General features: G+C 42.8%; 1 protein-coding gene across 1 annotated transcript in view; it reads right to left on the bottom strand.

Moving 5' to 3' along the window:
• Positions 1-25,096, bottom strand: part of LOC120940454 (maternal DNA replication licensing factor mcm6) — a 206,464-nt gene that overhangs the window by 7,312 nt on the left and 174,056 nt on the right. The window contains exon 15 of the mRNA XM_040353332.1: positions 7,181-7,342. Coding sequence (XP_040209266.1) covers positions 7,181-7,342 — 162 coding nt within the window. The remainder of the gene's footprint in view (positions 1-7,180; positions 7,343-25,096) is intronic.

The raw sequence follows: 25,096 nt of genomic DNA, 5'->3' as shown, positions 1-25,096 counted from the left end.
TTGTATCTTGTTAATTTATTTTTTATGAAGACTGTCTTCCTTATTGCATCACACTATTGGACTATTTTTATTTTTGTTTATTTATTACCCTATGAAGATTGATTGCCTCACTGCACTTTTTTGCATTATATTATATTATATTTTCCATATGTCTATGGTTCCTACGAGTGTACCGCACTCACTCAGTGGAAACACACACACAGGCTAGTTCACAGCCTACCAGTGACAGCACAGCTTGGCTTATCCGTTTGGTTTATCACACTACGTGTTTTTGGTTGAGTTTAGTTTTTATACGCCAGTACCTGGTCACTGTCATTACACTTAGTATTTAGCTGGTATCCAGTTGTTGTTTTTTCACTATTCATGTTGGTTTTACTAATACTATACTTATTTACTTATTCACGCACCCCTCAGGGTCACTGTCTACAATTTTTACTTGATACAGTTTATAAGTAGGGCAGCGCCACTACCCCATCCCACTCCCAATTTACTTCTACTCTTCCCCTAGGGGAATCGTTTTTGGGGGGCTGCAGCCTAAACATTTTAATTTATTTATCGTACATTTTTTATATATTTATCTCATTGGTACATATTGGCCCTACACTACAGTTCACTGCACTTGTACCAGCCTTGGTGGGTCCTAAGCGCGGTTCATTCTCCTTTTTACTGAATGACCAATTGACAGACCCAATTGGCAATAAAAGCTTTGGAAGCTGCCTGCCCCTTTTTCGGTCCTTTTGATAAAACAAAAAGGAGTCTGATCCACGGACCTCCGCAGAACTAGACAAATATGCTTTGACTGCCCGAACAACGTCAAAAGAATGCAGTCTCTCTTCCGTCAAATGAGGCCAAGAGAAAAAAGAAAACAAAATAATGTGCCGATTTAAATGAAAGGCAGACACCACTTTTGGCAAAAAGGATGGAACAGGTTGTAACATGACCCTGTCGTGGTGAAGGATCAAGTATGGTTCCTTGCACGAAAGGGCCGCCAATTCCGACACCCTATTAGCCGAGGTGATGGCCATCAGGAAAGCTAGCTTGCGTGACAGCAAATCTAATGGACTTTCCTTGAAAGGCTCCAATGGTTGTTTCTGCAACACAGACAGCACCAAGTTCAAGTCCCAAGGATACATAGGTGACCTAATTTGGGGAAGCAAGCGAGTTGCCCCCTGCATAAAGGTTCAGACCAGTGAATGGGAGGCTAAAGGCCTTTGGAAGAATACTGATAGGACCAAAACTTGACCTCCGATTGTACTCAAAGCCAAAATTTGATTTCCACAGCTGACAGCTCAGAGGATGCCATTTTTTGGTTTCACACCAAGCAATACAAGTCTTCCAGACCTTATGATAGATCTTCTTAGTGACAGCTTTTCTAGCAGTCACTAGGGTGGACGCCACTGGTTCCGATATGCCATGGCTCTTTAACACCCTGGCTTCAATAGCCATGTCGTCAAATTTAGAGACCGTAAATTGGGGTGGAATATAGTACCTTGAGACAGTAGATCGCAGCGCCGTGGAAGCGTCCATGGCCTGTCTATTGCCAGTCTCACAATCTCTGAAACCAGGGCCTTCTGGGCCAGACTGGTGCCACCAGAATGACTGGAATGCCCTCACTTCAATTCCGATTGCCAGAGGATCTCTTGTTCGAGACACAAACTGATGCAGCTTGTTGTTGAACCTGGATGCCAGTAGGAAGGTTCTTCCCTTTTGCAGGTTCTGATCCTGCAACCACCAGTTTAGGCTTAAGCATGCCCGAGGCGATAAAGAAATTGGATAATCAAGGGCTTTTCCTCTCCTGTTCTAAGCCAACAACATGTCTTGTTGTAGAGGCCTGAAATGGAACTGGGCATAGGGCATTGCCTCGAAGGAGGATACCATCCTCCCTAGAAGACTCATACAGAGTCGAATGGAGGGTTGTCTGGTGCTCCTTATCTGACACACCTGATTCTTCAGGGCACAGACCCTTGCGGTGGCAAGAATACTCTTGCTTGGACCATATCAAGGATCAGACCTAAATACTTTAGACTTTGAGCTGGTCTCAAGGTTGACTTTTCAGTATTTATGATCCAGCCTAAGCTTTCCAAATACCGCACTAAGCATGTTCTGCTCATTTTTGGGAGCCTGTAGTGAGTGATCTCCGAGCAGGAGGTCATCCAAACAGATACCAATACACCAAGATACCTTGGACCCTTAAAAAGGCCCAGTACTGGTGCTAGGACCTTTGTGAGCACCCAGGGAGCTGTAGCAAGCCCAAAGGGTAGAGCCACAAACTGAAAATGGGGTTTCTCTACAGCAAATCGCAGGAACCTCTGATGAGGCTGAACGATAGGTACATGTAAATACATGTCCTTTATATCAATGGAGGCTAGAAAGTCTCCAATCTGGAGCGAGGCTAGTACTGAGTGGATAGACTACATCCGAAAGGACTGGATCAGTAGATACTGGTTCAGGGATCTTGGGTCCAAAATGGGTCTTGTGTCCCAGTTTGGTTTATGAACCGCAAACAGGTTTGAGTAAAACCCTGTGTCTTTTTCGGAAACAGGAACCTCTACAATCACTCCTTGATGCACTAAATGATGTAGAGCCTGAAGCAATAAGTCTTTGGAGGATCCCAGGGAACACTGAGGGGGGACGCTCCTGCAACTTCAGCTTGTAACCGCTGGATATAGTTGAGGTGACTCACTCATCCTGAATTGTTCTCCAGATGTCCGCAAAGTGCAACAGCCTTCCTCCTGCAGATAGAGTGGGGGCATCTACTCAAAAGGAAGGCTTGGGGCCAGGTTTAGAAGAATTTTGGACCCAGGGCTTTTTCTAGGCCTTGCTGCTTGCCCCTGGCTCTAGCGTCTGGTTGGCAGCTGAACTGCCTTGGTACTGAGGCATTTGAGGAAGCAGTCCCTGAGGTTTTAAACAAGGGATGTCTGGTGCTTTTCTTCACAGGTATTAGAGAACTCTCCCCTCCAGAAATCGTCTGGATATATTTGTCCAAATGATCACCAAATACACATTCCCAATGAAAGGGACTTTCATAACTTTCAATAACTTTTTACAAGGTATCTCAGCTGACCAGTTCTTAAGCCACAAAAGTCTGTGCATATGTACAGACAAAAAGAGCCAAATGAGAAACCTGCTGTATTGAATCCTTTAAAAAGGTGTCAATCGCAAAGCACTCGAGGAATATCTGCCTTATTTTCAGGCAGATCTTCCCCCTGGTTAGGCCCATCAGGCCATCTGATCTGATCCTTTATGGACTGAGAGATACCAATTGCTGCAACAGCTGGCTGAATAGTTGAACTGGCCAAAGAAAGGGAAGCTTTTAATAATGACTCCAATTTCTTGTCAACAGGGTCTTTCAAGTCCTGTGCATCATCTACAGCAGTGGTCACCAACCCTGTCCTCAGGGCCCATTAACAGGCCAGGTTTTATGTATTACCTTGGGGAGATGCAGACTAGAATACTGCAATCACTGAGCACTGTGAGCAGCAAATGATATCACCTGTGATGTATTTCAGTTATCTTGCAAACCTGGCCTGTTAGTGGGCCCTGAGGACAGGGTTGATGACCACTGATCTACAGGACAGGTCAAGTTCTTGTTTAAGGCAGAGACTGCTGTATCCATCTCTGTCATGCGCTGCTTCTTAAAACTTTTCATCCATGGGATATCATCTATCAGCATACACCGCCTGTTCCAACAGAGGGTGCAAGGGGAAAGCCTGTGTGGCCTGAAGAGGCCTCAGGGATATCAAAGAGGGGCAGGGGGGCTCAGTAACCTCTGCAAGAGGCAACTTAAAGGCAGAACAAACTATTTCGGTAAGAGTCAGGTTCAAAAGCCTCTGGGATTGAGAGACAGACACCAACTGGATAGCTTCTTGTCCAGATTGCTCAGAAGTAGACTCATCTGCCAGGCCCTCCACAGGATCCTGAGCTTTTTGCTCTTCCCTATTCTCAACCCATTGCTGCTCCAGACTAGAAGACCCCAGGGAGGGGGATCTGTCATGCTTTTTGCCAGCCTGAGGGGGGGGAGGCAATCATGCCAGCAATCCTGTGCTCTAACCCAGCTAGGACCGAGAACAGTTCATCCTTGGTGATAAAGGGTAAAGCAGCAGTGATGACTGTAGGCATAATACCAGATAGGTGCAGCGAGTCAGATTGCCCAAAAGCCTCTGATCCTTCAGGGTATACGACCAAGTTTATCAGGAACTACTGACGACATAAGGTGTGCCCCTTTCACTGTAGTGTTAGTCTTGCTCTTCTTTTTTGAAGACCTTTACTAGCCACAAAAACAGAATTACCCGGGTGTAGTATTAAAACATCTCAGAAGGGGGACCCTTTAATAGGGCTCACCAAGCCCCTATGCAACATACCTGCTAAGCATCTTTAGCCTGCCAAGCAACACCCGATGACTCACGTGACCCAGGTAAGGAGGAAATTAACCACTGCAAATGCCTGGCTCAGAGCCTGCTCTGCGTTCCACAGCTGCCTTCTGGAAGCACATGCTTGGCATACATAGCTTAAATAAGCTGGCTGTGCGCCGGAAAGTTCTGTGCGGGCGTATGCACTTGCATGGTCCTGTCGAATGGGCGTGGTTGTATGTGCATATAACGCAAATCTTTGTGTACCCAGCTAAAGGCTACGGTAACTGTGCGGCAAAGCCTCATGTGCCATGGATGCCAAACTGCTGAGCTCAGTGGCGCTCTTGCGAATGCACCTGTGCCCTGGTGAACCAAGGCAAAATGGCACACTATAGTGTGCCAACCTACAGGTAAACAGCCAGACACAAGCAAAAAAAAGGTACACTTTGCAAACATCCACAGCTAGCTCAAAACTCCCCTGTATGGTCACCACACACAGGTGTCCAGCCTGTGACTGATTGTTACAATCACTGGGACAACAATAAGTAAGGGAGGATTCCAAACTTCACCCATCACAGTGGGTTCCTGTCACTTGAGGACCTTCAAGCACTGGGTACCCTTTCATGTTTTGGGTGCACTCCCTTGGACTTGTACAGCACCCTGCAGGAATCCCTTAGCGCTGTGGTGTACAGGATTTCACGTTGCAGGGTCCAGCGCCCGAAGCTCACATTACAAGCAAAACCTTGCAGGATCTTGAGTCTTCTTTGCAAGGCTCGGTTACCATTTTTCTAAGCATATAAAGCCTGTGTTAAATGGATCCGATTGGTCAATCCCATGATTCATTTAAGGACCCTTTGTGGGACTAGAGACGTGGAGCTCAGAGAGCTCAAACAACTGCTATTCTCCTTGCAGACACTGGTAAAAAACTTAAGTAACTTCCTGTATGGGAGGGGTTATATATGGGATCACTTCCCACCTTTGGTCTACCAGTGTCCATTCACCTGGAGATGAAGTATAACCCAGCAGGTAATGAATATTAGCCCATGTCCCATGATGTATGAAAAAAATAAAAAAATCCCAGTGGTGATCAAATACCACCAAAAGAAAGCTCTATTTGTGGGAAGAAAATGATAAAAAAAAAAATTGAGTACAGTGTTGTATGACCACGCAATTGTCAAAGTGTGACAGCACTGAAAGCTGAAAATTGTCCTGGGCAAGAAGGGGTGAATGTGCCTGGTATTGAAGTGGTTAAACATTTTTTATTTTATACGATACAGTAGATGTAATTTTTGTAATATATTAAATAATGGTAATAGTACATAAAATCAGTCACTTTTAAACAAACATAAAACCTCTGCTTCCAGACCAGTGCAGCAGCAAGTGTATAGGATCATTTTACAAATAAAATGTGCATCATTATTTTTTTGCAAATGAGCCTGCAATGTATTGCAACCTCTATAATTGATCATTGGTGCAATGTGCAGGCTCCTGTAATTGAATCAATGGCTTACGAGTGCAGCCATCACTTCAATTGTGTTCCATTAATAACTACAAGTATGTCTACTACTGTAAAAGGTGAGGTTTGTAGTTCACAGATCTCCACCTGCACAGTGACAGCTGCCGCTAAGAGATGGTTTTGGGGGGTTCCACTTGTAAGCATGTTAAATTCTAAATATAAATTTAACATGGTATTAAAAAGGTGAAGCTGGCCTTTAAATACAGCTGGTGAACAGGATGGCAGTGGAGCTCCTGAAAGCAGAGATGAGGTTAATTTAGAACGAGCAAGAGAAGAAGCCTATATTTTATATATATAAATCCTCTGCCAACACTTGGCATTCCTTGAGAAAGGAAGACTATCCATTTTTGAAAAGCATCAGAAGTGAAATAAGAGAGACAGGGTTGCCTAATATGAGAAGGTTAAAGGGGTTGTAAAGGAAAAAAATGTTTTCCCTAAATAGCTTCCTTTACCTTAGTGCAGTCCTCCTCCCACTTACCTCATCCTTCGATTTTGCTTTTAAAATGTCCTTTTTTCTTCTGAGAAATCCTCACTTCCTGTTCTTCTGTCTGTTACTACACACTGTAATGCGAGGCTTTCTTCCTGGTGTGAAGAAAGCCTCTTGAGGGGGAGGGGGCGAACAGGAGTGTCAGGACGCCCACTAACACACAGCTACTTTCTATATCTGCAAAGTAGAGTGTCCTGACTTGCCTGCTCGCCCCTCCCCCAAGAGGCTTTCTCCACAATGGGGAGAAAGCCTCGCATTACGGTGTGTAGTTACAGACAGAAGAACAGGAAGTGAGCATTTCTCAGAGTAAATAAGGACTTTTTAAAGCAAAGTTGAAGGATGAGGTAAGTGAAGGAGGACTGCACCAAGGTAAAGGAAGCTATTTAGGAAAAAAAAATCCTTTACAACCCCTTTAAGCATCGCTAAATGTGGAACTTGTTCCACTGGCTGGGCCACTACCTATATCTGAGTATTTCAATACCAACTGATTATACTACTACTTTGCCTGGTGAGTATTGCCAAGGACTGGGGAGTGTTTACTGCAAGAAAATATTGCTACTGTGTTTGCAAACACACAGTATGATACAATTGGCGTTTTCTGGGAAAACACAGATTTCTGTAAATATGATCTGATGGTATGTGAACATATTGAGAATATGATCTACTGATTTGGTAGTTATCACAAATATTTGAGTGTTAACCTAAATGAAGGGAAAGACAAAGTGCCTTCTGTTATGAAAAGGTTCGAGTTTTTCTTAGTAAAAAGAAAGAGTAACATTTTTTTTTATGCAAGGAATGGGTTGGATGGGGTATACATGCAAACCTTACATTCTTCCATCTTCTGCAAGTAGAAGACAAGTAAATTGGAAATCTGTTTATAGTCCGAAAAAGACATTTTTAATGCATTTGAAGCAGGTTTTTCTTTCGATTCTTCATTTTGGTCTGTCTCCATAGCGTCCTTGCTATTGACATCTAGGTTTTCATTTTCAGCTGAAATAGAAACATTGAATCAAGAAAATACAAACCATCTCTAAGAAGGACTAAAACATATCTTCTACTCAAAACTAGTAAAATCCCCCCAACATGTGTATGCAATCCTAAGCTACATTTTACTAATTTACCAATTCAGTGTAAAATTACATTTAGAAATTGGGTGCAAGATTCATTTTTTTGGCCTTTGCCAACATGATGCACTTTTGCTGCAAAAACATCTCATACATAGAAGTGTTTTATAAATATAGCAGTCACAGTGCAGCCAAGAGTAAAACCACACAAGTTAACATTTGTCATGTGTTGGTGGTCTTTAAGCTTGCAGTACTGTAACTAATGTAACAAAACAAATTAAGATAAATCAAGTAGAATTCACTGAATCATGAGTATCACAGTACTCCAGCTGCCAAAAGAAGGCAACACTAGGCAGTAGGGTTAACTTTCAGCATTGTTGAAGGACCCGAGTTAGACAAGGTTTGATATGGTCATGAATACTTGCGTATGGTGTCCAACAATTTGGTAGCTTTGTCAGGGAAAGTAAAAAAAAAAAAACACACACAATTGTTCTCCATCCTGGACCCTCAGCTTGGCCAGGAAAAGCCTTTTACATGCAGTATAGGTTGGATAAGGTCATACAACTTCCCCTGGTGAGAAGACTCCATGGCGTAGTTCGGAAAAATTAGGAGTTTAGTATTTTCATACTTTTTTCGCGCTTTAAGCTAGTTTTCAGTGAAAGTCTCCAGGTCAGACCCTTGAACTCCCTGATGGCTCAGAAGATTAATTGCGTCAATAACAGTTTTCAGCATCTGTTACAGGAGCAGCTATCGAACTTTGGTTTTCAGGGTATGGAGATCAGCAGTGTGATCATGCTGCCTGTCCTCCAGAAAGGAGAGCTGCTGCCCTGTATCAGCAATACATTCCCAAAAGCCATCCAAGTCCTCCAGAGTCAATGGGCTCTGTCTGGGTAGCCATGCTAGTGTTGCTGGAGGAATCCTGCTCTCCAGTTAAGTCCTGTTCTGCTGTTGAATGTTCCTGTCCTGCGAAATGGAGCCACACTGCACAAGGAAATTCTAGACCTGACCATCCACAAGTCTGTCCATTTTTTATTAAATGTTTTACTTTGGGCTTTACCATATCAATTTTACTATCCAAACATGTCTATCACAACAAATAATTAAAGTGACACCGTTTCATTTACATTATCCCTTCTATTTCTATAGGTGGATGATAGCATTGTAATTATTTTAATAAAAAATCCAAGTACCTTTTTTCTAATCGATCTACCTGTCGCATAACCCAGCTCTTCCCAGCCTGTCTGCAGGGAAACATAAGCAGGAGGAACTTCTAGTCCTCTGCTGATGGTCACATGTTAGAAAAAATAAAGCATTTGGAATACAGAGTAAAAAATTGATATCAATAAAACTGTTTAAAATCATACAAATAAAGATTTGAAATCAAATCTTTCCCCCCCCCCCCAATAACATGATATGGGAAGGTTTCTCCCAGTCATAGGTTGTGTCACGGCCCTCCAGCCTGTGTCTTAGAACATAGAGGGGAAGCCTCCAGTAATCTACGTGCAATATCCCACCTGCCAGTTTTCCACGCCCAGAATGTATACGGCCGACAGGGCCAGTACGCTCCTTTCTGCCCACCTTAGGGTGTGAGCGACCTGACGCTGCAGCAAAGCTTCTTGTTCCTTTTTGATGGTTGACATATGCCACAGCAGTGGCGTTGTCCGACTGGATCCTGACTGGACGCCCCTGTAGCCTCAGACCATTTGGAGTGGCACAGCCTGATCGCAAGAAATTCCAGGACATTGATCGGCAAGTGGGAATCCTCCGGAGACAACTGAACCCCCTAGACTCCCCCCCAAACCGGTAAGGCTGGCATCTGTCGTGATGACTATCCAGTGAAAGGACATTAACGAGTTCCCGGACAGAAGTGCCAGTGAGGTCAGCCAAACAAGGGAGGTCCTGACCAGGTGGCTCACCCGGAATAGATAATCCAGGGATGATAGGCGCATGAATTTCCTTCTGTAGCACGCGTGTGAGATTGCGCACATGGTACCGCCTCGAAGGAGGCCACCATGAGGCCCAGGACTCGCATGCAAAAGTGGATTGACGACCTTTTATGGGATGTCAACTGCCGCACCGCAGCCCAAAGGGTCTGCAACTTTTCCACAGGGGAAAAAAGCCTTGCCTCTGAGGAGTCCAGAACCAACCCCAGATATACTAGGCGTTGAGTCGGTACCATTACTGACTTCTGAATGTTCAATACCCAACCAAAGTGTCGGAGGGTTTGACAGGTTATAGACTTGCTCACCTCTAATTCTGAGGCTGAAGCGGCCCTCAGAAGCAGGTTGTCCAAGTAGCCCACGATAGCGATGCCATGTTGTCTTAGTAGGGCAAACATTGGGGCAAGTACCTTGGTGAACACCCTTGGTGCCGATGCCAGGCCAAAGGGGAGAGCCACAAATTGATAGTAGTCTTCCCCGACTGCAAAGCGCAGAATCTCTGATGCTTTGTGTATATGGGGACATGTAAATAGGCATCCCTGATGTCCAAGGATGCCAGAAAGTCCCCCGGCTGGAGGGCAGTGACGACAGAGCGAATCGATTCCATCCGAAATCTTGTACCTTCACAAAGCAATTGAGGGCCCTGAGGTGCAGAATTGGGCGAACGCCCTCCTCCTTTGGTACAGATTGGAGTAAAACCCCTGAAACCGATCCTGTACTGGGGCAAGAATAACCACCCTGCTTTTCAGCAGGTCTTGAACTGCCCCAAATAGGGCTTCCCGACGAATCGGTTGTAGCTGGAGGTTGGAGGGAAAAAATATGTTGTTTGGTGGGCAAGATAGAACTTATATCTTGTACCCTAAAGACACTGCTTCGCAAACCCACTGGTCGGGGACCTGAGATGTCCACAGAGTCACGAATTTGCGAAGACGTCCCCCCACCCGAGAGATGGGTGGGGGCAAACCTTCATCACATTAGGATTTTTTATCCTCATCACACGGTCGCACGCACTTGGAATACTCCTCTATTTACCCCAGCAGGTATCTTCATTTATTTGTAAACTACCACTTGCACCATTATCTATTTTGGTACTTTTCCATATTTCTCTATGGTTCACACTCTATGCACCTTTTCTATTTTCACTCAGGGAATGTTCCCTTCATTCCATAAACTACGTTACCAATCCATTTTATTTTACCTTTTTTCACAGATACCTCTGGGAATTACTTATATTACCTTTTATCCCACATGATGATCGAACACTTTATTTATTCTTTATCTACTTATTGCTGGTGCTGCCGCCGTACCTCTGGCTTTAAACGTCTCAGCTCCCGGGGATGGTGCATTCATAGCTGCCCCATACTATCTGATACCATCATCTTATCTTACTATACTACCATTAGGTGAGAGCGATTGGGACCTTCATTGTTCCCCCTCTTTCTTCTACGTATTATATATATTTTATATTGATCTCTTTTCATTACCACTGTATCAATTTTGGTATTTTTCTCCATCATAGATACCCTCACACTGCATATCTGCTCCTGACTAGTGGTATAAACCACGAAACGCGTAGAGCTTCCGTAAAGTGATATGTCACAGTATAGGCTTACCAGCTATATTGCAAATCTTGTCAATGGATCAGCCAACATTGCTATTATTCTATTTTATCTATCAATATTACAGTCCTGGCCTTCAGACGCTCGGTCTATTATTATCATGCTTTGTCATTATGAGATGTATTATACAACCATGTATTGCCTAGAATTTATTCAGTGTAACCTATTTTATCATATATTACCATGTATGTTAATGCAAATTATTAGGTATTACTTTTGCACTGTTTAGACTCTGGCTGTTGTCACTCATTATTATTATATCTATTTATTCCATATTGGTGTCTGTTATGCCCCTTCTGTAATTATTAAACAATTTTACTTTAGCTGGTCCATTGAGTTCAGTTGTGTGCTTCATCAAAAAGTCCCAAACATTTAGTTTCCTCTTTTCAAATTTACCGGGGATGGAGGTATCTAATTAGCATTTGCCTCATTTAAAGTCCCACTCTAGCTTTAGTTTAGCACATTGTCCCTTCATGCAGACATAGCTATGTCTGCGGGTTTGCGAAACCAGGGACGTCTCTGTGCCTGAGCAGGCGCTTTATCGACCTATGGTCTTTTACCCGCCGTAATGGGCGGACGAAAAAAACGCTTGTGTGCGGTAAAGAAGGGCCCTTGCCTACGGCGTGGCTCCTTCCCCTTTTTGGACTGTGGGAGCAATATGCTCTTACCTCCTGTAGCATCTTTAATTATGTCATCCAGGGAACTTCCAAAAAGTCTGTTGCCCTTAAAGAGCAAGTCCATCAGGGCTTTCTTGGAAGATTGGTCAGCGGACCAAATCTTTAACCAAAGTAGATGGCGTAACACCACCGACTGACCTGAAGCTTTGGCCAGCAGAGGAATAGTGTCCAAGGCTGATTCATAAATGAATTTTAGGCCTTGTACTAGTTGGTCAGCTAGGGCTACCTCATTCGAGGAAGCCTGACGTGCTTGTAACCCATTGAGCAGCATCTTTGCCCATTCCGTGAGTGTCTGAGACACCAGGGCCCCAACTATGGTTGGGCGTACCGCCGAACCCACTACCGTGTACAGGTTGCGGGTGATCGCCTCAGCCTTCTTGTCCGCAGGGTCTTTAAAGGCGGGAGCCCCCTCCACTGGTATGGTGGTTAGCTTGTTTAATCTGGACACAGGAGGGTCCACTATCGGGGGCGAGGTCCATCTTTTCAAGAAATTCTCTTCAAGAGGGTAACGCACCGCTCGATTTTTAGGGACTGAAAAAAACCTTCTGTGGTTTATACCACTCCTTGTATAAAATTTTGTCTAAAACAGACACACAAGGAGACAATTTAGCAGTGAGGGTTGCCTTACGGAACCCAAAAGGGACCGGCGCATCTGCTGCTTCTGCAGACCCCTCTAATTTTTGAGTATCTCGCACTGCGGTGATAAGGTCACTTACTAGAGCCCCATCACGTGCTGACCTGGTTCCGAGGTCGTGCTCACTGTCTGGGCGATCTTGGTCCGCAACCTCAGATACCTCAGAGCCAGGGTCCTGAGCGCTAGCTGGACTCTGCTCCGCATCCGAGTTGTCCTCAGAAGATGGAGGGGGCGCTTTCTAGCCCCTGCTCTCCCACGCGCTGCTTCCACCTTGGCCACGAAGGTATCAAGGATTGCCGACATAGCGTCTACCGATACATCGGGTGCAGGGGCATCAATTGCCAGCTCAGGTGTCTCAGGGGAAAAAATGTCTGCTTCTGAGGCCATACTGTCCACACACAGGGACTCCAAAACAAGTAGCCCACCACTCCTGGCTGCAGCAGAGACGAGGGGTTGCCCCCCAGAGGACTCACCACCCAGGAACCGTAGTAGATGGTTTAGCTAGCAGAGCTGCTTCCTGCAGAGTGCATCTGTCAATCTGTGCTCTCCAAAGCCGTGAACGAAGGCTGTTTGTGTGGCTGCTATTTTTTCATCTTTCAGACTGCTCAGTCAGAGGCGTGTATCTGTTCATCTGCTGTTTTTAAATGGTCCGATTCATGGTAAAATGACCGCCGATCTGACACTAGAGGCCAACAGGGCAGAAAACCACAGTGCAGCAGAGTAATGCAGCAGTCAGTACAAATCAGCAGCAATCACCATGAAAATGGCCGCCAAGCATCGCTAGAGGCCAATACAGATGCGGCTACAAGAACATGGCCGCCAGTGCAAGTTAAGAAATACAGCATGGACACACCAAACATAGCCACCGACAGCATGGAGCAGGACACACAGGTAAGCAGAATCTCTTATGCAGCTTTATACACTGATTTAGTGACTTATGGTTCCCCAAGTGAAGCTCCCCAGAGGAACCCCTGCCCAGCAGCTATCTCAGAGAGTCTAAGTCGAGGGGGAGGGAGGGAGGGGAGAAGGGGGATAAGGCCCTTTACTCACCTCTCCAGGGATGCCCAGCTCTGTCTTCCTGCCGAAGCAGGGGACTACTTACCCTTCCTGAGGGTTATGCTGGAAGCATCCTAGACAGACCATCTCCCGCATGGTAACGGAGGCGACTGTAGGCCTGGCTGCTGCGACTCGGCCCTATAGACCGGTCATATGCATGCCCTGGAGCATCTAGTTCACCGGCCACCCGTAGAGCGACGGGCATGTCGTGGATGACCCAGTGCGTAACTATGGTTGGCACACGCTCGATGGCCGAAACTGGGGGGACTACAAGGATCTGGGATCCAGCCTGTCACCCAGTCGGCAGTTGTTCGAAGATCACAGGAAGAAAATACCAAAAATCCAAAGTAGATTTGAAATAAAGCCTCCAGGCCTATGGGCCCGAAGGGAGCCATGTCTTCTTAACTAGGCAGAAAAAAAACTGAACTGCTTGGTGCAGGCTGAGGGTATATAGCCAGTAGGACTGCACTCTGGGCGGGGCTGTTCAGCTTTGAAGTTGTTAACACTTTCTGCCTAGTCACTCCTAAAGAAAGGCTAATTCTCACTTTGTCAACATTAAAGCTGTGTCCGTCCATGAACGAAAGAGAAAATGGAGTATGTGCACAGTTGTTACCACAGCTGCAAAATCCCTAGCTAAACTGGGGACGTGAACAGAAGGTGGAGATAAAGAGCATCAGAATCAACCAGGCTTTTTGCAGAATACAGAAATCAAAACTCATAGTGACTGAGGGAGCATGAACAGTATGCAATACAGCATTGATTGATTGGGTTTAGTGACACGAATTCCCCCCCCCCCCCCCCCCAACAAATCTGCAGTGTAATCCACTTTCAAACTGCTTAGTTTTGAAGAATATAAAAAATTTGCAAGACTCCTACATTTTCAAAACAAAAACCCACATGGCCTGTAAACATTCACCCTGGCATAGAAGATTTACCAGAAGCTGGTCATAAACTGTTAGCTGAATAATCTAAGAAAATAAATAAATCACATCAACACACACGAACAAGATCCCTATGTGGGCACATCTAGTAGTGAAAGTAATAGTTAATTTGTACCCAGCTAGTCCAAATAAGCCATTTAAACTTCACTAAAAGCTTTAAGCTCACCCCTTCTGAAGACAGAAGTAAACAAAAATTTTAAAACTTTAGACCTACCAGTAAAGGTATTTCTAGTCTTTCATGACCTCACCTAGAGAGAGCACAGCTCCACCCATTTCCCCAGGAAACACTGCAGTCACCGTTTAAAATACCGGGCACATCCAACATGGCCTCAGCTGTTTTGGAGTACCTTCAGTCATGGTGAAACTATTTACCGTATTTATCTTCATACAACGCGCCCCAGCGTATAGCGCGCACCCCCAACCTAGAAGGAAAATTTCTGGAAAAAATAAATAAATACTTACAGTTTGGATGCCCCTCGTCGGTGTCTTGCCCGGTGTCCATCGGCGGCCTTGTCCGGTGTCCTTCTGCGGCCATTGTGGTGTCCTCCCCGCTGTGTTTTTCAGCCGATCCCTGCTTCCCGCGCTGTGTTTGAACCACTCCGCCGACATATACCGAGCGGAGTACACTCAGGTATACTCGGGCAGGCTCGGCTCCTCTTGTGTAAAGGACGTACAAGGACGCACAAGACGTGATCGCGAGCGGAGCAGAGCCTGCGCGACTATACCCGAGTGTACTGCGCTTGTTTTATGTCGGCGGAGTGGTTCAAACACAGCGTGGGAAGCGGGCATCGGCGTATATCGCGCACCCACGATTTTGCCCTAATTTTAAGTGCGGTATACGCCGATAAATACGGTAAGCAAAACATAACACCACATAAAAAATATCACAATCAAGGGAGGGACATAGGTGCTTTCCTGAAAGACCCCTAGAAATACCGTTATGTCTAACTAAGGTCTTCTCACCTCATCTTTCAGGACAGCACCTGGAGTACTTACACTAGGGTGGGACCACCGCCTGCAGGACTTTCCTGTCGAATGATTTCTCTGCAGCCGAGAGCAAGTCCATCCTATAGTGGAGGGTGAAAGTGGAGAATCTCATCCACGTGGTCGCTTTGCAGATTCATCCTGGAGAAGCACCAGTTTGTTACACCCATGACATTTCCACTGCACAGGTTGAATGGGCCACTACCCCCATGGCTTTATAGGCTTAGTTGATGGCCATACAAAGCCATCTTGCTATAGTGTTTTTAGAGGTACCGCACCCCTTACGCAGCCCCGTGAACAGAATGAGCAGAAAATTGGATTTTCTGAATTTCCTTGTGACCTGAAAATAGTGCAACAAGTATCTTCTTACATCCAAAGTATAAAACAGCCTTTCTTTAAGACAGGATGGTGCTGGACAAAAAGTTGGTAGGGCCATCTCCTGTGATCTATGGAAAACGGAAGAGACCTGGATCTGTCCTCAGAACTACCCGATCCGGTAACAGAGTCAAAAAAGGTTCAATAATATATAGGGCTTCACTGACCCTTTAGCTGAAGTAACAGCAACTAATACCACTAGCCTCAAAGACAAAGCCTTAATTGTGGCGTCTTCTGGGATGTTCAAAGGGTCTTTTAGTCAAACCCTGTAAAACCACTGACAAATCCCATCTGGAAAAAAAATAGAGCCTAGCTCTGGCCAATGCCCTACAAAACCTGAGATCTCTCCAGGAATACCGATAAAGCACCCACCTGCACCTTCAACCTACTAACCACCAAACCCTTCTCCATTCCATCATGGTGGAATGCAACAGAAAGACCTCCTAGGGAAAAAAATAAAAATGAAGTGCACCAGGAGTTAAAACATTTCCATGTTTTGAAATAAATGGTCCTTGTGATCTTTTTCCTGCCATCTAGCAGAGTCTAAATCAATTTGTCAAACAAACACGTCTTCAGGATTTGCTCCTCAGTAACCATGCCGCTAGCTTGAGATGATTAACATTGGGATGCCAGATGGGTCCTTGACTCACTAGTTCCTCTTGAAAATGATAGAAACCAGTGGGGTTCCACTGCCAGCTTCCGTAGTTATAAACAATGCCCTCTTGGGCCAAAAGTGGGCTACAAGAATCGCGCTTGAGGATTCCTTCTGTAACTTTGAGAACTAGAGGGATCATCTGAAAAAGGGGGGAAGCGTAGTACAAGCAGTAGGACCAAGGCTGAGCAAGTATGCCCCCTTTGTATGGATTGTGATGCAAATAGGTCAAAATGGGGGACTTCCCATCTGTCTACTAGTATCTGAAAGACCTCTGTACTCAGGCTTCATTCTGACTAACACTCTGTTCTGGCTTAGAAAGTCTGTCATTTGATTTAGGTTGCCCTTTCGATGTACTGCTGTTAACCACTTAAGGACCAAGCTTCTTTCTGAGATGTGTTTACAAGTTAAAAACATTTTTTTTTGCTCAAAAATTACTTAGAACACCCAAACATTATACATTTTTTTTATAACACCCTAGAGAATAAAATGGCGGTTTATTGTAATACTTTTTGTCACACCGTATTTGCGCAGCGGTCTTACAAGTGAACTTTTTTTGGAAAAAATACACTTTGAGTTAAAAAACAAGACAATAGTAAAGTTAGCCCATTTTGTTTTTCATATTGTTAAAGAGAATGTTACGCCAAGTACATTAATACCAAACATGTCACGCCTTCAAAATTGCGCTCGCTAGTGGAATGGCGACAAACTTACCATTAAAAATCTCCAGAAGCGACGTTTAAAAAATTCTACAGGTTGCTTGTAATTAGTTACAAAGGAGGTTTAGGGCTAGAATTATTGCTCTCGCGCTACCAATTGCCGCGATACCTGTGTGGTTTGAACACAGTTTTCCTATGTGAGCACTGCTCCTGTATGCATTCACTTCTGCATGCAAGCACGGTGGGACGGGGCGAATTTAAAAATATTTTATTCTTATTTATTTTGCCTTTAAAATTATTATATTTTACACGGTTCTTTAAAAAAATGTGTTCCTTTTATTCCTATTACAAGGAATGTAAACCCCTTGTAACAGAAAAAAGGCATGACAGGTTCTCTTAAATATGAGATCTGGGGTCAAAAGACCTCATATCTCCCATTTACACTAAAATGCAATAAAAAAAGAAATTGTCGTTTATATATATAAAAATATATATATATATAAAAATATATATATATATAAAAATATATATATATATATATAAAAATATATATATATATATATAAAAATATATATATATATATAAATATATATATATATATATATATATATAAAAATATATATATATATATATATATATAAAAATATATATATATATATATATAAAAATATATATATATATATAAAAATATATATATATATATAAAAATATATATATATATATAAAAATATATATATATATATATATATATATATAAAAATATATATATATATATATATAAAAATATATATATATATATATATAAAAATATATATATATATATATATATATAAAAATATATATATATATATAAAAATATATATATATATATAAAAATATATATATATATATAAAAATATATATATATATATAAAAATATATATATATATATAAAAATATATATATATATATAAAAATATATATATATATATAAAAATATATATATATATATAAAAATATATATATATATATATATATATATATATATAAAAATATATATATATATATAAAAATATATATATATATATAAAAATATATATATATATATAAAAATATATATATATATATATATATAAAAATATATATATATATATAAAAATATATATATATATATATATATATAAAAATATATATATATATATATATATATAAAAATATATATATATATATATATATATAAAAATATATATATATATATATATAAAAATATATATATATATATATATAAAAATATATATATATATATATATAAAAATATATATATATATATATAAAAATATATATATATATATATAAAAATATATATATATATAAAAAAATATATATATAAAAAAATATATATATATATAAAAATATATATATATATAAATATAAAAATATATAAAAATATATATATATATAAAAATATATATATATAAAAAAATATATATATATAAAAATATATATATATAAAAAAATATATATATATAAAAATATATATATATAAAAATATATATATATAAAAATATATATATATAAAAATATATATATATAAAAATATATATATATATATATATATATATATATATATAAAAATATATATATATATATATAAAAATATATATATATATATATATAAAAATATATATATATATATATATATATAAAAATATATATATATATATATATATATATATAAAAATATATATATATATAAAAATATATATATATATAAAAATATATATATATATAAATATATATATATAAATATATATATATAAATATAAAATATATATATATAAATATATATAAATATATATATATAAATATATATAAATATATAAATATATATAAATATATATATATATATATATATATATATATATATATATATATATATATATATCCCTTTAACCACTTAAGGACCGGACCAATATGCTGCCTAAAGACCCAAGGTGTTTTTACAGTTCGGGACTGCGTCGCTTTAACCACTTCCCGACGGCCGTACGACTATATACGGCCGCAGGGTGATTCTACTTCTCTGGGGCGCCGTGTTTTCACGTCCGCCCCTTTCCGCGTTCCCCGCGCGCGCTCCCAAACGCGCAGCGGGGAACTTCTGTGCTGGCCGTGTCCCTTGGACACAGCCAATCACAGATCGCCGTGAACGGCCAATCGGAGTGGCCGTTTGCTAGGCGATCTGTGCGGCCAATGAGAGATGATCTCATATGTTTACATATGAGATCATTTCTCATTGCTGGCTCTCACAGACAGCGGTGCTGTCAGGGAGAGAGGAGACCGATCTGTGTCTCTTGTACATAGACACACAGATCAGTCACCTCCCCCAGTCACCCCCCTTCCCCCACAGTTAGAACACTATATAGGGAATACATTTAACCCCTTCCTCACCCCCTAGTGTTAACCCCTTCCCTGCCAGTCACATTTATACAGTAATTAGTGCATATTTATAGCACTGATCGCAGTATAAATGTGAATGGTGCCAAAAATGTGTCAAAAGTGTCCGCCATAATGTCGCAGTCGCAATAAAAATCGCAGATCGCCGCCATTACTAGTTAAAAAAAATAAAAAAAAATAATTCTGTCCCTTATTTTGTAGGCGCTATAACTTTTGCGCAAACCAGTCGCTTATTGCGATTTTTTTTTTTTTTACTAAAAATATGTAGAATACGTATCGGCCTAGACTGAGGATAAAAAAAAAATGAAAAAAAAAATTTAGCTATTATAGCAACAAGTAAAAAAAATATTTTTTTCAAAATTGTCGCTCTATTTTTGTTTATAGCGCAAAAAATAAAAACCGCAGAGGTGATCAAATACCACCAAAAGAAAGCTCTATTTGTGGGGAAAAAAAGGACGTCAATTTTGTTTGGGAGCCACGTCGCACGACCGCGCAATTGTCAGTTAAAGCGATGCAGTGCCGAATCGCAAAAAGTCCTCTGGGCAGGAAGGGGGTTTAAGTGCCCAGTAAGGAAGTGGTTAACAGACAATTGCGCGGCTTCCAAACAAAATTGGCGTCCTTTTTTCCCCACAAATAGAGCTTTCTTTTGGTGGTATTTGATCACCTCGGCGGTTTTTATTTTTTGCATTATAAACAAAAATAGAGCGACAATTTTGAAAAAAATGCAATATTTTTTACTTTTTGCTAGAATAAATATCCCCCAAAAACATATACAAAAATCTTTTTTTTCCTCAGTTTAGGCCGATACGTATTCTTGTACCTATTTTTGGTAAAAAAAAAAAAAAAAATCGCAATAAGCGTTTATCGATTGGTTTGCGCAAAATTTATAGCGTTTACAAAATAGGGGATAGTTTTATTGCATTTTTATAATTTTTTTTTTTTTTTTACTACTAATGGCGGCGATCAGCGATTTTTTTCGTGACTGCGACATTTTAGGCGGACACTTCGGACAATTTTGACACATTTTTGGGACCATTGTCATTTTCACAGCAAAAAATGCATTTAAATTGCATTCTTTGTGAAAATGACAGTTGCAGTTTGGGAGTTAACCACAGGTGGCGCTGTAGGATTTAGTGTACACTTAGTGTGTGTTTACAACTGTAGGGGGGTGTGGCTGTAGGAATGACGTCATCGATCGAGTCTCCCCTATAAAGCGGATCACTCGATCGATGCAGCGCCACAGTGAAGCACGGGGAAGCCGCGTTTACATACGGCTCTCCCCGTTCTTCAGCTCCGGGGAGCGATTGCGACGGAGCGGCTATAAAAAAATAGCCGCGCCGTCGTCCCGGATCGCTCCCCGAGGGAACCCGACCGCTGCGTGTAGCGGGGGGGGGTCCCGATCGGACCCCCGACCCATGTCTAGGCAGGGACGTACAGGTACGCCAATGTGCCTGTACGTGCCATTCTGCCGACGTATATGTACATGCGGCGGTCGGGAAGTGGTTAAGAGCTATGGGCAGAAGTGACGTTTTTACGCAGCTTCCGCCCTGCTATGATATGGAGACGGGTGGGGGCCATCTTCACCTCACTCGTCTCCATACCCAGCCACAAATAGGACCCGATAGGGCCCCCCTCTCCAGCCACCGATAAAAGTGATCTTGCCGCAGAGTCCACTTTTTATCTTAAACCAGACTACCGGCTAAAGAAGTGGATACCTGTGTTATGGCAGCTAGTTGCTGCCCTAACAACAGGGGCGGACTGACAGCTCATGGGGCCCCCGGGCAAAAAAAGATCATGGGGCCCCCTGTGTCTCCGCCCACGTTAAAGCTACATTCACACAAAGTCCCACCTACATATTGCACTGCCCACATTGCATGCGTTCAAACAATTTCTCTACACAATGTTCAAAATAAATGTTTATTATAGGAATTAAAACATTTTTCCCACTGATCACCAATGTAAGGGACATTCTTCTCACTGATCACCAATGTAAGGGAAATTCTTCCCACTGATCACCAATGTAAGGGACATTCTTCTCACTGATCACCAATGTAAGGGACATTCTTCCCGCTGATCACCAATGTAAGGGACATTCTTCCCGCTGATCACCAATGTAAGGGACATTCTTCCCGCTGATCACCAATGTAAGGGACATTCTTCTCGCTGATCACCAATGTAAGGGACATTCTTCCCGCTGATCACCAATGTAAGGGACATTCTTCTCACTGATCACCAATGTAAGGGACATTCTTCCCACTGATCACCAATGTAAGGGACATTCTTCCCACTGATCACCAATGTAAGGGACATTCTTCCCACTGATCACCAATGTAAGGGACATTCTTCCCACTGATCACCAATGTAAGGGACATTCTTCCCACTGATCACCAATGTAAGGGACATTCTTCCCACTGATTACCAATGTAAGGGACATTCTTCCCACTGATTACCAATGTAAGGGACATTCTTCCCACTGATCACCAATGTAAGGGACATTCTTCCCACTGATCACCAATGTAAGGGACATTCTTCCCACTGATCACCAATCTAAGGGACATTCTTCCCACTGATCACCAATGTAAGGGACATTCTTCCCACTGATCACCAATGTAAGGGACATTCTTCCTACTGACCACCAATGTAAGGGACATTCTTCCTACTGACCACCAATGTAAGGGACATTCTTCCTACTGACCACCAACGTAAGGAATATATATAGGGAATAACACTCACTTAGGCTGGATTCACACCTATGGCATTTTTAGTGCTTTTTGCATTTTGCAGATTTGCACTACAGAACGTGTTCCATAGGAAACCATGATAAATGGATTGTTGTGCAAATCTGCAAAATGCAAAAAGCACAAAAAATGCCATAGATGTGAATCAGGCCTTAGTGCAGGTTCACACTGACAGCGGGAATGAAATTGTGAGAGACAGTTCAGCTAAACTCGCACGATTTCATACCCGCATGTCAGTGCGAATTTGGCGGGTGATTTCAGAGACATCTGTGCGGGTTGCTGCACAGATGTCTATGGAAATTGCACCAAGAAGTCGCCAAAAGTTGTACAGAAACTACTTTTAGGAATTGGTGCAGCGCCACAAATGGGGCATTGCACCGATTCGGGTAGTGCCATTGCCATGCGATTGGACATGTCAAATCGCATGGTAAATTTCTTCAATGTGAACCAGGTCGAAGTGCTATTCCCTATATATAACACTGATATCTATACACTGAGTGGCATTCAGTGTACCAAATATCAGTGTGCAGGGGCGGACTCACCATTTGGTGTGCAGGGGTGGACTGACCATTCGGCACTGCCCGAGGGTCCCATGGTGGGAGGGACCGGGCCGGCTCAGTCCACCCCTGGAGGTGCCCGCAGCAGCGGCAGCTTATCATACACAATAAAAAAAACTGAGTCTGTAACCCCGAGAAAGTAGTGCCTTGAACCATTAAATCCCACTAGCTAGGATGATGTGGCTGTTGTAAGAGAGGGTCGGGAGGTATGAGCTGGCCGGGATGGATGGCTCATCATGTGCACTAGTAAATAGCAACTGTCCTGTCCTGACCTGACCTGCTACCTGGTAAATAAGCCCACTGTCACAGCACAGGGCAAGAATGTAAAGAAACAATTAATTCAGCATGGCTCTTATAACACAGATTACACTGTCACAGTAACTGTAATCACAGTGCTTTCATTATTTATGACACTGACCTGCTTCTTCACACAAGGCAGGTCAGCGTGGATGCAGTTCGTTCCTGTGTCTGTGCAATTATGTCTGCTCTGCCTCAGAGTCCAGCAGCTCCTTCAGACAATCCTCCGCGGCAGTGACTTATGGCCCCGCCCCCTCAGCTGAATTCCACAGGGGGGAGAGGTGGCCGGAGCGCCTGTCACAGTGACTGTACATCCCCGCACGGCTCTGAGCCATCCATCCAGGGCAGCTCATACCTCCCGAGCGGAGCGAGCCTACAATAGTCACATCACCCACCCAGGATTTAATGGTTCAACTCAAGGCATCTCGGGGGTACAGAGTACGTTTTTTTTTTTTTATTGTGTAGACATAGAAGCTGACGCTGCTGCAGGCACCTCCAAGGGCGGACTGAGCCGGGCCCTCCCACCACGGGGCCCTCGGGCAGTGCCCGACTGACCGAATGGTCAGTCCGCCCCTGCCTAACAAAGATATTCCTCTTCAAACAGCCGACATATAAAATCGGCAGTCGGAGGTCCGGAAGTGATTAAAGACGCTAGATTGTCCTCTGCCCATGTCAGAATTTGAAGGGCAAAAAGCAGCAAAACCCTGCTTCTTGTGCCTCCCTGTTTTGTGATGTAGCACACTGCGGTGGTATTGTCAGAAAAATACCTGGACATGGTGGTCATAGATCCTGTCCTCAAATGCCAAAAGCCCTAGAAGAATGGCCCTCAGCTCTCTCCAATTTGAGGATCTCTTGGGCTCCTTGTTTGTCCAAGATCCTTTGGCAATCTGTCCCTCCTAGATGGGCACCCCAATCCCATGAGGTTAACTCTAGGGGCAATCAAGGGGTTAACTGTGTTCCCTAGGGAGGTGTTTCTAACTGTGGGGGTCATCTGTCATAAGTTCTAACTTATCAAGTTCTCCAACCGAGTGGACTAGGCATGCGCGAGCGCGGCCACAAGAGCGTCTAACTGTATCACGCTGTCTTTCTATCAAAAACAGGAACTACACACTGCGCCTGCATTAACCCATGATTACCCCCTTAATAAATCAAATATACTCCACTGGCCGTTGCACAGCACCTTTGCGCACTTCGTTTACGATCCAGTCACCCACGATGTTTTCACTTTCAGCAATGCACATGTTTTATCATACGCTCTACAAAGCAATGGACATATTTAAGCCAGTCACATGTTTTATCATACGCTATACAAAGCAATACACATGTTTTATCATACGATATACAAACAACGCACATGTTTTAGGACAGGGACACCCATCTCCCCTGGAGACAGGGACCCCATCATGCCTACGAACAGGAACCTCATCTCCTCTGGCAACGGGGACGCCATCTCACCTAGGGACCCCATCTTCCCTGGGGACTAGGACCCTACCTCCACCAAGAACAGGAACCTGATCACCCCGAGTATGCCAACCTCACCGCCCTGCCTGAGCACCCCGAGTGTGTCAACCATGTGTTTTGTGTAAGGGCCCTCCTGTCACAGCTCTTATCAGGACTTCACCCCACTGTGTGCTCCCCCTACATGCATGTGCTCCCACTGCACGACTGACCCCTCTGTGTACTCCCCCTACATGGGGCCTCTCTGTGTGCTCTCCCTACACAACTGACCCCCTCTGTGTGCTCCCTCTACATGTCTGCATATGCTGACCACCACCTGTACCATTTCCACATCTTCTGATCGCCACCAGTATCCTGTGCGCGATCAGAAGAGGAATCAAGAGTGAGAGTGCCACTGGGATGGGGGATTACTGGAGGAGTCAGACATGTATGGACTACGGAGAAGAGACTACAGAATAAAACCAGAGCCACCAACTTGGAGCCGTATAACTGAGCCCTGCTCAGTGCGCCTGAGAGGAGGTTAGTGACAGCACCGTCGGGCCAGTCTGAGGGGGGGGGGGTCACTGATGTAAGGGGGAGTTAATACAATAATGTTAGGGGACACCAATATAAGGTTTCCCCTTATATCAGTACCCCCCTTACCTTACTGTATTCACTCTGTGG

Source organism: Rana temporaria, chromosome 5 (genome assembly GCF_905171775.1).
Source record: "Rana temporaria chromosome 5, aRanTem1.1, whole genome shotgun sequence".
In the NCBI taxonomy this organism is placed as follows: domain Eukaryota; kingdom Metazoa; phylum Chordata; class Amphibia; order Anura; family Ranidae; genus Rana; species Rana temporaria.
Note: the sequence above shows the minus strand (reverse complement) of the source record. Positions and strands in the feature narration are given on the sequence as shown.